General features: G+C 38.4%; 1 protein-coding gene across 2 annotated transcripts in view; it reads right to left on the bottom strand.

Annotated features, from left to right (window-relative positions):
* Window positions 1-13,921, bottom strand: part of kcnt2.L (potassium channel, sodium activated subfamily T, member 2 L homeolog) — a 197,144-nt gene extending 183,223 nt beyond the window's left edge. For both annotated transcript variants that reach the window (XM_041590633.1, XM_041590634.1), the window contains exon 1: window positions 13,602-13,921. In XM_041590633.1, coding sequence (XP_041446567.1) covers window positions 13,602-13,696 — 95 coding nt within the window. In that variant the 5' untranslated portion in view covers window positions 13,697-13,921. The remainder of the gene's footprint in view (window positions 1-13,601) is intronic.
* Between the last annotated feature and the right edge of the window lie 370 nt (window positions 13,922-14,291).

Below are 14,291 nucleotides of genomic sequence, written 5' to 3'. Positions count from 1 at the left end.
GTTTTCTTAAGAAATAACAAAACATTAGATTTTTCTTAGTTTAAAAACAAGCTTGAAATAATCTTCAACACAAGCCCACACCAACACATGCTGAAAAAAGGAGACTATTACCATTTAATATAAAGATATATGTTCTAAATAAACCTAAAAGAAGGGTGCTCTCCCATCATCAGCACCTTTAATCAAAGAAAGATATATTGTACCCACAATTTAAGTAAAACATTTTTATTCATCAATAAAGTCTGTTAAATCTGTTTCCCAACGTGTTTTGTCATGTCCCGACTTTCTCAAGAGTGATGATGTGCTGTCACCCTTGAGAAAGTCGGGACATGACTAAACGCGTTGGGAAACAGATTTAACAGACTTTATTGATGAACAATCATTGTATGCTTAAATTGTAAGTGAAATATATCTTTCTTTGATTAAAGGTGCTGATCCAATTTTACATTATGGGAGTGCGCCCCTTCTTTTATGTTTATTTGTAGACTTTGCCTGCTTGGGACCAGCAGATTAAGGAGGCAGCACCCCACATTTAACATTTGTTGGAGTTGTCAGGGTTACAGGGTTACATTTAACCCTTGGAGCATCAAACATTTGTTTTTGACCTTTGGAGTATTTGGACTTTGTTATTTGTGTACATCTTTTATATGTTCTAAATATACTACACATTGTGTAATTGGGTACCTACCACATGAATGAGCAGCACTTTTTTTAATATAATTTATCTTTTTTGGTGGATGTGTTGAAAGGTGGTGGCACAGTGGCTTGCACAGCATCAATTTTCCTATGTTTTTCAACTGCATCAACTTTGCATGTGAATTACAGTCTCTACAATAGAAAGGGCACTGAGCAGCCAATTTGTTTGTTTAATAAAATGTCTCACATGGATTAATTTACAGGCTTCTTTATACTTACAGACATATCTGTGTGGTAACATAAAGCACTGCTACATTTTTTAGCCACAATACAAGTGTTGGGAACTGTATTTGCATCTAGTATACAAGCAGCTATTAGCCTTTTGCTGCAGGAGACAGAGACGGAGACTGAAAGGGAAAAATGTTATTTAATATAACCCCAGTGGGTCGCAGAAAGACAGAAGATATAGAACAGATGTGCTTTAATGTTTAATTCTGTTTTTCTGTGGATCTTCAACTGGAGCTAAATAACTAACTTCAAAGATGTGACCTTCAGCTGTGTAGATAAATTGCTGGATAACCTGATTGCAAAACTCATTTTCCAATGGGAGCAGGTAAGGTCTTGGTAGAATAAGCCAGAATACGCTATTTTGTTAAAGCCACAACAGCATTCAAGTAAAAACAACAAGGAAAATAGAACAGTTCAAAATGCATTTTTGGCGAAAACTAACTTTAAATGACCTAGAGACCTCCAGGGATCTTGTATAGTGGGATACCCCAATTGTCAGATCAAGAAAATAGAAATCAATATAATTTTCATGAAAGGAAAACTTGCACCTCTTAGAAACTAGAATGGGATGGGACCATCTATTATAAGGGGCACAATGTCCATCCCTATGCACTTCTGTGTCTTATGTTAAATGTCCATATAAATGTGACACAGGCAGATTTCAGATAGTTGGCAGACATTTCACATGTGTATGGAGCCAAAACAAGGGCCTATTTAATCAATTTCTGATTTGGGGCTTATTCAGATAGTGATTGTGCAAGTTGGATAATTCCCTTTGGCAAGGATTCATTTAGTTGAGGATGTGGTCTCTGGTTTTAAATAAACAATTGACCATATCTGACCCAATCATCAATCAGATCAGTCCAATTCTCCCAGCATTCCGGTGGGTAGTTCACCTTTAAATTAACTTTCCACATGATGTAGACAGTGATATTCTGAGACATTTTTGGAGTTTTTTAATTATTTAGCTCTTTGTTTAGCAGCCCTCCAGTTTGGAATTTTAGCGGGCATCCTGTCCAGTTTACCCTAGCAACCAGGCAGTAGTGTGAGATACTTAAAATGAACCCCTTCTGAAGCTGGAAAAAGGTACAACAGGAAGACAAATAATTAAAAAAGGTTCTATAGACCATTCTATAACATACTAAGGGGCAGATTTATCAACATTTGAATTAAAATACTACAATCTGAAATGTTTTTTTAGAAAAAAATGTGATTACATTTCCTAAATTTACTGTGATTTTATTAGAACAAAAAAAAATGAACATTTGTCATCTAAAAGTTGGCAAGTTTATGTAGATGTCAATTGGAGTTGTATTAGCATTTTATTGTATTCTAACAATTAGAAGTGTTTACTAGCATCATTGTATTTTTTTGTTTTACAATGTAATTGCTAAGGGAAAGAGCCACTTACGTCTATCATCATTGTAAATTGTGTGCTGTTGCTTAGCATCTCAAAATTAATGCATGGTGATTGCAACAAACCTTTTCAGTTTCTGCTGCCAGATAAGGAAGATTTGCTCTACATATCCATAATGTGTGCTGTAAAGGTGGCAGCGCACAAACAGAATTCCATGATGGGCTGACAAAACCAATGGAATATGTGGGAGAGCAGTATGGTCAAAATCGGCCCATGGTCCAACCAAATTTGGCCAAGTTATGTATGACAGTTAGCAAGCATGCACAGACTCCTTACTAAAATCGTCCATGCAAGTGGTGACTGCCATGTACTTTACTCATTTAAGACTTGATTAGATAACTATTGACAGACAGTCTTATAATGAGTACATGGCTGTACCAGAGATTATCACCAAAATCTGTAAAAACACACCCACTGACATAAGTATGGTCGTGTCACGTTCTTACCCAGAATAGGACAGTAACACTGCAGTGATCTGATCAATTATTCTGCAGACAAATCATATAGTTTAAAATAAGTCCACAAGTGTTTATTATCTAAAATTTCATGCATTGGCAGACAGTCTTGCAATCCATCCATTCCAGAAGCACAAAAGCTCACTCCTTAATACAAATTAGGGTTTAGCAGCCTTCTAGTGTTAAATGCGATGGGTGCAAGGCAGCCCTCACTTTTTGCTTGCAAAAAAGCTGGCAGTAAGTATAGAGATCTGGAGCAGCCTTCATTCTTTAACTTGTGCAACTGAAAGGAATGTAAGTTATGATTACGGTGTGCAAGTATCTGAAATAGATCATGTGCTATATGGCCATAATCTTCTCCAATGTACTTTTAAAGAGTAAATTCTCTAGAGAAAAAAAACCCTCAGCCTTGATAGTCCAACCTTTCCTCTTAGTTTAAGTCTTCCATTTTTATTACCAATTTAGTTGCACATCACTGTACTCTCAACAGCTTATTAATATTGTCCTTAAGGACAGGAGCCCAAAACTGAACTGCATACTAAAGGTGAGGCCTTACCAGGGCCTGGTATTAAATACAGGGCTCCCAATGTGCTTTGTTTATGCAAGCATGGGACATCTTAATTGTGCATAGGCTTTTTTAAGACCTGTTTAAGAATGGTGGCACATGTGCAGATTCGGGGGAGATTAGTCGCCCCATCGACAAATCTCCTCTTCTTCGGGTGACTGATTTCTCCGAAATGCCTTCCCCCCCAGCAAGAATGTGAAATGTCGGCGGGATGGCATACAGATTGCTTCGGGCACAAATTCGGACGACTTTGGAAAATGAAGCGATCCATATGCCATCCCACCGGCTATATACATTCTTGCTGGCGGGAAAGCATTTCGGGAAGATTAGTTGCCCGAAGAAGAGGAGATTTGTCACTGGGTGACTTATCTCCCCGAATCTGCATATGTGCCACCACCCTAAAGGTGTATTTCTGGTTTATAATAATGCGTGGGACATTTGCAGACTTGGAGTTCAGAGATCTGTGGATTGTGTCGTTCAAGTTGGCCTGAATTAGACAACACTCAGTTCAAAAGAGAAAAGCTCCAGAAAGCTCTTAACTACAAGAAGGCCATCTTCCATAGAGTCCATTTAAATAATATAATTAATTGTTTCTCTCTAATAATAAACAGTACCTTCACTAAACCATATCTAAACTAGCATAAATCCATATTAGTGGCCAAGAAATAGTGCTGGTTTTTTAATGTTTACATTTCATTGTAGACTCAAGGTATGTCAATGCAAATTACATGCTTCTTTTTTCATGGGGACTTATTGACTTTCATTTTTGAATTCTTCTAATTGATGTAAAGCAAGCAATCAAAGGAAAAGTTCTAATTATGCAGAGCTGGCAGACATCAATAGCATGGCTGATGTACAAGGTTTTGTATAGAGCATCTTACAATATAGAAATGTAATCCTCTGGTTTAATGTATGAGTTTATTCATGTTTACATTTTTATAAGGTATGGTGATGCAAATTACACTCTTCTGTTTTCAGGGTGACTTATTGACTTTTACGGGGTTATTTACTAAAATCAGAGTTTCTCATATTTTATTTAAAAAGAAAAAAAAAAAACAAGACAAAACTCCCATGCCAGATTAGACATTATTTATTTATAATTGATCGGTTAGGGAAAAACTATTTTTTTCTGACTTTTTTCCAGAATCATTTGGGTTTTTTTAAGGGGTTTTGCTCAAAAACCCAGAGTTTATCAGATTTGCAGACTAAACTCAGCACAAACCACAATATCTAAAAATTGAGATTGGTGCCTTTCCTATTGACTGATACATGACCTTGACAGGCCTGAGACGGTGAATTTTCGGATTCTGGGTTGTTGCAGCAAAAATTTGAGGGTGTTTTTTTCCATGAAAAAAGTTTTTGCCCCAAAAAGCCTTACTAGATAAATTGAAGGTTTAGTAAATAACCCCCTTGGTGTTTCATCCTTTTTTTTGATTTAAAGCAAACAGACACAGGTATAGTTCTAACTATGCAGTGATGGCAGATATCACTAGAATGGCTGATAAGGTTGTGTACAGAGCAGCTTTCATAGAATATAGAACTAACTCTCTGTCTCAAAAGTATATTGTACATTTTTAATCTCATGATATATATTTTTATTTCAAAAAGAAAAATAGATTTGGCCTAGATGCTTTGCCTTTTTCCCAATAGAAAAGATTAAGTAAAATTAACCTAAATCAAAGTGCATTTAACAAAAGTACAGCAGAAGGTGAAAGGGTAATGGGGAGATGGACATAAAGGCATTAAACACAGCCAATTATCCCACATACAGGTGGAGTATGGATCTATTATAAGCCGTTAGTTTGGTGGGGTAATAACAAAATATGGATCTTGCAAAAGAATGCCAGGCTCAGGGCCAGAACTGGAGAAGAGGCACCCTCAAATATCTTCTGCCTACCCCTAGTCTGGATTAGCTCCTCTCACCTACCCTCTCTGTGGCTCTCCCCCCATCCCTTCCTCCCCTGCCCTTACACTTCCCCCTCGTTGCCCTCCCCTATGTTATGGTGCACGAGCGCATGCCCTTATGCACCCGGGGGAGCGGGGTTAGCGGAACGGGTTGCCTAGAGTGTCTGGTTGGCTTGGCTCAGCCCTGTCCACGCATGTATCATTATATGGTGCTAATCCACCTATAGATTTGGTTTTGCCTTATTATTAGTGATGAGTGAATTTATTCAACCAGCAGGCCTGGATTTGAAGCTCAATTCTGTACTTCGCTAACTGCAAATATTTTTCACGAAACTGCTGCAAAGTTTTGCAGCAGAAAAATTTGCTATGACAAAAAAGTTGCTGCAACCAAAATGTGGCTGAGACAAAAAAGTTGCAATTGACTTTAATGCATTTGGAGTGAAAAAAAAATTTGCACCCATAAAAACTGTTGTGTGTGTAAAAAAAAAAATGTTTACACCCATTGACTTTAATGCATTTGCTGAGACCAAAAAAGTCACCATAAGAAAAAAAAAACATTGGGGCAAATTCACTAAGATGCGTGTGCCGCACTTCGCTGCACTTCGCCAGGGCTCCGCAAATTCACTAAAATCCGAAGTTGCGCACAGGGGTAGCGTAAGGTTGCGGAGTTGCGCTAGCATTGATTCGATATATAAAGCGAAGTTATGCTAACGAAGGCTAATTTGCATACGGCGCGAAATTCAATTTCAATGGAGAAATACGTATCTGCACTACAAATGCCTAGAAAACCTTCAAATCAGCAAATAAAAATTTTATTTTGCCCTACACATGTGCCCACTGTCTAGGTAAGTTGTCATGAGTCAGGAAATGTAGGCGGGAGGAAGGGGAGCCCCAAAAAAATTTCGATCTTTTTCAGCCTATCAGCCATCATGTAGAAAACACGCCAGCGTTTTTTGGGACTTAGAAAAAAAATTTACTTTTTTTTAAACAATCCCTATCTACTCTATTGCGATTCGCCAGGTCTGACGTGGCGAAGGAAGTCTAGCGTAAAAGGTAGCGTTCAGTACACTGCGCAAGTTAGTGAATTTGCGTAGTTTCGTCGCTAGCGAAAATTCGCCTGGCGTAAGGTTGTGAAGTAACACTAGCGAAACTACGCCAGCGTTGGTTAGTGAATTTGCGCAGTAGCGAAAATGCCAAACGCTAGCGAATTAACGCTAGCGTTCGGCGCTTCGCGGCTTAGTGAATTTGCCCCATTGACTTTAAAGCATTTGTAGTGAGAAAAAATTGTGGCAAGAATAAAAATTGTCACTCGTAAAAAAAAAAAAAAAAACTTCAATGCGTTTCAGCCTACGTTTTCATAGTTTTGCAAAACGGGACAGATTCCCTCATCACCACTTATTGTAGCTTTTCCATACAGTAAAGACTTAGGTAAAGGCTTAGCGGCATATTTATTAAAGGGGTTGTTCACCTTTGAGTTATCTTTAGTATGATGTATAGAATGATATTCTGAGACTATTTGCCATTTTTTTAAATTTTTTGTGGTTTTCGAGTTACTTCACTTTTTATTCAGCAGCTCTCTAGTTCGCAGTTTCAGCAGTCCTTGCATTTCTATGAAAAAGATACTGAAATATGAATAGGCGAGAGCCTGAATAGAAAGATGAGTTATAAAAATTAGCAATAAGTATAAATGTGCAGCCTTGCAGAGCATTTGTTTTTAGATGGTGTCAGTGACCTCCATTTGAAAGCTGGAAAGAGTCAGAAAAAGACAGCATATAATTCAAAAACTATAAATAATGAAGACCAATTTAAAAGTTGCTTGGCATTGACCAATCTATAACATACAAAAAGTTAACTTAAAGGTGAACCACCCCTTTAACATTGGAGTCAAACATCACCGATGATTTGGTGTAGACACAAAATTGATTTTTTAGTGCTGAAGCTTGTTAAAAAGAGGTGAGAATTGAATCTCTTTTGTTTCCTTTCTAGAAACAACTGTGATGTGTGCACAAGCAAGAGAAATCTATTGAGTTTTGCAGCTTTGAGTTCTTGTACGTGGGCTGTAAATAGGAAACTGCAAAGTGTGAAGAAAAATATCTTTTTCCAAGTTTTTACCCATCAACAAACAAACTCTTACACAAAAATCAAATCATTAAAACAACGTCTGGAGTATTGTAAAATAAGATCTAGCACAATCCCATAGCATTCCTATTTAATTCAGGTGAATGAAAAGATCTACAGAAAGAGATAATCAGTGTTCCCTACACGATTGCTGTGTTCCATCTATAGGCCATTCAAATAACCATAATGGCATGATTCAAATGTATGATTTTTTTCAGAACAAAAAAGCTCAAATCAAGATTACTATCCTTATATCTGCATCTCACAAAGGCATCCCAGCATGCCAGCAACATCTCTATATGTAAGGAAAGATGACAGAGAACAATTGTGGAGACAGAGACAGTATACAATACAGAGTGTAGGAATAGCCTTATAACATACATACTTATAATTATGATTCTTTATCTATATATAGTGCAGACATATTTCACAGAGCACTATACATAGAAGAAGAAATACCCATATTTACACCACTATATTAGGAAAGCGGGTTTCAGGTAGGTCTATAAGGAGGGATTAGTGATGGGTGAATTTGTTCGACAGGCGCAAATTCTGGCTCGAAACCGCTGCGAAAATTCGCGCTGGAAATTTGCGAATTTTTCGGTGAAGTGAAACACCCCAAATTCGCCCATCACTAGGAGGGATACATTAAAATATAACCAATCTCATTTAAAATTCTCAATCCTATTGGCACAAAAATAAATTCTGCTAATTATATTGATCTCATCAGAGTATTACGGGTTACAGCCCCATAGAAAGTGGGTCACAGACCATTGGATCGAGGGCAACACAGAGTCAGACCAAAGTTGGCCTCTTTCCCTCCTTGGCTAGCAAATAGAGAACACTGCCGATTTCTAATCTGAAGTGACATTTCTCTGTTCTACAAATGCATTGTTACTATTCAATTAAACATTCGATGGCAGGGTTCTGCTGTAGTGACAATGCAAACAAGATTTTTTTTCTTCCTCTTTTGCCTTATCTACGTCTGTATGAATCAAACCTTTACCATGATAGAAATATTATGAACTCTATTCACCTTCCTCTACTCCACCATCTTTTTCCAGCTACAGTATCACCTGGGGGAACAGGAGATTTTTTTTTTTTTTTTTTGCTACGCCCGTCTTTGAGGGTACAATTTTAACAGTATTGTTGATTTATATCACTTACCTTTCTATTTAGACAAATACTGGGTTACCTGGGTAAAACAGAGCCTAGCAACCAGATAGCTATTGAAATTTCAAACTGGCGAGAGGCTGAGCAAAAAGCTAGTCGTAAAAAATGTTAAAAATAAAACACAAATACACAAATACAGTTGTAAATTGTCTTGAAATATCACTGTCTATATAATAAAATAGTTAATTTAAAGGTGAACTACCCATTTACTCTGGAGTCCTACTGCCAGACGTCTGTTGAGATACAGTACAAATTTCCTTAAAGAGATAATGACACCAGAAATTAAACTCTTTTTTACATCTATCATAATATTGGCTTTGAAAGCTACTTATAACTTTGCCATAAAGTATTTGCACAATGCTTTTACATTACCTGTCTGATGCCCCATGTTCCTGTATGAAGGGGCTGCCATATTTGTGCAGCTGGAGTCTATTAGCATTAGACACTTTAACTGACAGGCTGAGATGGGACAGTCAGGTTGGCAAAACAATCAGGTTTGGAAACGTTAACTAAAAATGACTTACAAAAACAAACCTCTCAGCAAAAAAGATCAACATGACCTATAGGTAACTTGTACATTCATATTTTAAAAAGTCCTTTTTTACTGTCAATATCACTTTATCTGCATGGGTGATTTGTATTCCGAAGTCGCCCAAAGTTGCCTCAAAGGAAACTTCGGGCGGCTTCAGAAAATGAAGCGCCGCGAGTGCCATGCCGCACGCGTTTTTTCATTATAGCAGACGAAAGACAGGGGGAAGCCATTCGGGGAGATTAGTCGCCCCAAAGAAGAGGCGAATCTCCAAGTTTGACCTTACCCTAAGACTGCACTGCTACCGTTTAACCTTCTTATGCATGTTTTCTGATCATGAGAACCACACAGGCTTGCAAGATAATGATATAGGTAGTTGCAGAATATTTTAATGACAGTGTTGTTATGTAGAGTTTTAATAGATTCCAGGAAGCTTTGCCATTGCTTTGGATGTGTGTCTGTCCAACCTGGTTATTTGTCTGCTGTACTGTATACTCTGAGCTTTTCATACCAGTGTAACTACACCCATACAGCCTGCCCTGACTTCAGTCTTTGAACTGACTTTACATAAATTCTTCCTTCTCCACCCTGGATCTTGCTGCCTTATGATTCTCAAGGGCTCAACCAAAATTAAAATGGAACGTTACTGAACCAAAAGGTTATCTGCCGCACAGGTAATTTACACATATGCCTTTAATAACTGCTCCCTGTGGAACAGAGAACCTTCACACCTCGTTGATACGTTTCCATAGTATGAAATGCTATTCATTTCAGTTTTCTAAAAGCACAGACCAGGGAAAGAGGAGGGGTTATTGCTTGCACTGTTTTTGATGGAGGTTCTACTTTTATTTAAAACTATCTATATACAGTATTGAGTATATATTATTTGCTTTCAGTAGTCAGTATGCAAGGTACCACAATGGTCAAGGCATTTTGGTGGATATTTTCTAGCACATAAATGGTGGAAATATCAGTTAAAGTGTGCATGAGCAAGGCTTCAACTTTTTCATTATCGTTTATATTGTGGTCACAGTTCGAACTTCAGTAATTAAATCACATGGTAACTATTTGATGACAAAGTTTTAGTGTCTATCCTGTTGTGAATTATAATGAGGACAAATGTGGCTTTGGCTCAGACTCTAGTGCTCCTTAAAGGAGAACTGAACCCAAAACATAAAAACACCCTACCCTACATAGACCCTCCTTCCTCCTCCTACCAACTTAAGTGTTACCCCGGGCAAATGTCCCTAACGTTTTACTTACCCCTCAGTGCAGATTCAGGCATTGGAGTTCATGGGTGCCATCTTCAACCGCTTCAGTAGTCTTCGTAATGAGACTGGCACTTTGGCAGTCTCATTCCGAAGATTTCAGAAGAGAAGAAGAAGATGGCGCCTGTGAACTCTGATGCCTGAATCTGCACCAAGGGGTAAGTAAGTAAAAGTTAGGGGCATTTGTCTGGGGGAGGAGGGGGGGTCTATGTAGGGTAGGGGTTTTTGAAGTTTAGGGTTGAATTCTCCTTTAAGGGAGATATGTATGTGAAGTTCTGAATTCCATACACATTGACCAGTTGAATCAGATGCATAGGGCTGCTAACATTGCAAGGCAAATTCTTCCGGAAATGAAGGGCCTACCCTAATATGTCTCCCTCTCTTCTTCTTGGTGTGCTAAACCAGAGTGTGATTTCCCTTGCAAGCTTTTATGTGTATACAACATATACAGTTACAGTATATACACAGCATGCTCCTATTAGTTCAGGAGCTTCTCATATTGTGATGGACCTTTAGTGCTTACCTCCCCACAAATGATGGAGGAAAAAAGTTGAGGTGAGTGGGACAACAGCTGGGCTTATGGCTTGAAAACAACAATTGGTTTTGTCCCATTTAACAGTAATGCAGTTTGGAAGTAGTTTGTACCCATCCTTATAATACACAAAACTACCTTTTCTGTCTTTATTGCTGTTGCATGTAACATTCTCAGAAGCTTGCTTTGCTGGAAGCCCCTCTCTATAGAAATTTTACTGCTAAATACGGCAGAGCTGAACATATTCCCATTATATTGTAAAAACTGACTGTTCTGTAAAGGGTATTTTCATCCTCTACAGCGGGAGTCCCCGATCAGTGAGCCACATTCAGACGTTAAAAGAGTTGGGGAGCAACGCAAGAATAAAAAATGTGAGTGATGGCCATTTGGTAGCCCCTGTGTGGACGGGCAGCCTACAGGAATCTCTGTTTGACAATACACCTGGTTTTCATGCAACAAAAATGTGCCTTCAGGCCTGGAATTCAAAAATAAGCACCTGTTTGTGGCCACAGGGAACAACATCAGAAAAACATCCAAGGGTTTGGTGAGCAACATGTTGATCACGAGCCACTGGTTGGGGGTCACTACTCTTCAGTAATGTCTCAAGTACTTCTAAACATTATATGCTCACTGTACATGCACACACAAACATACACCCTCAACAGTAAACTGATTCAAAGAAGAGAGTCAACAATCAGTCACATAGAGTAGCACGGCGTATTCAATAGCAAGCAGCATGATGATTATAAAGCACTAGTCCCCAACCAGTGGATTGCAAACTTGGAGACACATTTTGGTTGCATAAAACCCAGGTGTACTCCTAAACTAAGTCTTTTATATGCTGCCTGTCCACTTAGGGGCTACCAATAATAGCCCTTATTTTGCACTCCCGGGAACTTTTTTCATGCTTGTGCTCCCCATGTCTTTTTGCATTTGAATGTTGCTAACAGGTATAAAAGGTTGGGACCCCCATTATTGCATGTATTGTAACACTTGGGGTTGTTCACTTTTAGTATGATATATAGAGAGTGATATTCTGAGACAATTTGCAATTGTTTTTTATTTATTTTATTATTAGTGGGTTTTGAGTTATTTAGATTTTATTCATCAGCTCTACAGTTTGCAACTGCAGTAATCTGGTTGCTAGGGTCCATATTGCACTATTAACCATGCGTATAATAAGAGACTGGAATATGAATAGGAAAGGGTTGTAAGATGAGTACTCAATAGTGCCAATAAGGGCTCTTACTCACGGGCGGTTTTACCTGTGCTCCCCTGCATTGCACTTTTTTCCGTTCAGCTGCAGGCAAGCGCAGGAGTAGGCCCACTCAATCATTGTCAAGGGGGCTGTACTCACGCAGACGCATGTATGCGCCTAACGCGGGTGAAATGCAACATGCTGTGTCCCACCTGCACACTGCGTCTGTGTGTGTGTACAGCCCCCTTGACAATAATTGAGTGCGTCTACTCCTGTGCTCCCCTGCGGCTGAACGGAAGAAAGCAAAATGCAGGGGAGCACAGGTATAACTGCCCTTGTGTAAGAGTCCTAACAATAAATTTACAGATTACAGAGCATTTGTTTTTTAAATGGGGTCAGTGACTCCCATTTAAAAGCTGGATAAAGTCAGAAGAAAGCAAATAATTCAAAAATGATTGGAAAAAAAGAAGAAAATTAAGACCGATTTAAACGTTGCTTAGTATTTTAAAACATACTAGAAGTTAACTGAAAGGTGAACCGCCCCTTTAACTTGGGGATCTCTCCACCTTCTTTACACCAATCACTAGTGATTTTTATTTTTACTTGAAATCACACAATAATCCTCTTTCTCTCTAGAAGATGACATTGACCAACCACTAGTTGCTTTGTCAGGCACCGAATTCAACAATTATCTCTTACTGTGCAGAATGTTCATAAAATTACTGTTCAGCTAGCCTTACTTGTGGGGTCTCAGGTATGGTGGACTTAACAATCAGTAAAAGATAATGAATTTATTATCTGGTAGCTTTATTAACAGTAAAAAAGTCTAATTTCTTAATGCAGCTGGGTGTGTAGGGTTGTTACCTCGTTTCTTTAAAAAGACACAGATAAAATCCCCATGATAAAAAGGCTAATTAGCCAATTTTGATGCATAGTGCACAGCTGCACAAAAACTAATGCAGTCTGCAGTATTGCTAATTAGATGCATTCTGCATGGTTTTCACAGAAAATACTTCTGCATTGCTAATTAGCCATATAGGGTGCAGATAAATGTGTGTTTAGTGATAAGGGGGTTAGGAGGCAGCTCTCCAAGTATCATTGGGAAAAGGGGCTAACACAGATTATAGCGACATGTTCAAACATGTGGGATTTAAGTATTTCTGAAAAACTCACATTGAAAGTACTTTCAATTAAACTCCCATCATTAGTTACTTAATAACACCTTGCCCTCTTCTACTTAATAACTTTTTGGCTTTTTTTCCTGTTTGCTGCTAAAGCTTCATTTAATCCACATATTTACAAGATTAAATGCAAAGCCGTATTTTAGCATGAAATTACAGCTAATAGCACAGTAAAAAAAAAATTCCCTTCTGTAGAAAATTGTTCTGTTATAATCTGCATACATAAATATGTTCAACAGTAATGAGTCTGCTGCTCCTATAACAGCCACTTCCCTTGAACATCAGTATTAACACACCAAGTTCATGATAAACAAAAAGTAAAATTCTGCTCCTTACCTGTCATCATTCTGCCAAGCCTGGTCTCCTAGAAGCAAGTCACGGAATCTATACCTGGGGGGAAGTGGAGGGACCTCACTGTCTAAATCCACCATCCTTCTGGTTCATGCGTTGCAGAAGCAGAGTAAATGTCTTGTTGATGTGCTGGATGCTGCTACAGTGGCTGCAGCAGTTTACAGAGGCAAGCAGAGCAGATGCTAGCTATGTGACACTTTGCAGCATTTACCTTGCTGGGAAACACAGCAAGTAGGATTGGAAGCCCAGCACACATCCAGCAGCCAGGCTCATCCTCAGCTGCTGATCAGGAACGCCTCTGCTCATCTCATTTGCCACTCAAGATGCTCCAAGTAAAATATGAAATGGAGTGCAGTAAAAAGTGTGTGTTCTTTTACCTGTAGTGCAACTGTACCACCCTATTCAGCTACATAAACTATCACAAAAATATGTGTTGTGCATTTAAAGAATTATATACTTTCGCCATTAAAAGCCTTTAAAGCACATAAATAACAGCAAAGGGTACAATTCCATTCTAGTTAGGTACAGAAATGCTGACCGCACGGGCATAGCATATCAATGCAGTTTCATTTCTGAACAAATTGTATGGTTGTGTATTGTTGTGGCCCTTTTATGTCATTTTTTTAGATTATTATGGTGCAGATGGAATATCTAGAATACAAGCAGTGTTAATTG

The sequence above is a fragment of the Xenopus laevis genome, chromosome 4L (assembly GCF_017654675.1).
Source record: "Xenopus laevis strain J_2021 chromosome 4L, Xenopus_laevis_v10.1, whole genome shotgun sequence".
NCBI classification, from domain to species: domain Eukaryota; kingdom Metazoa; phylum Chordata; class Amphibia; order Anura; family Pipidae; genus Xenopus; species Xenopus laevis.
The sequence above is the reverse complement of the archived record's forward strand: the minus strand, read 5'-3'. Positions and strand labels throughout refer to the sequence as shown.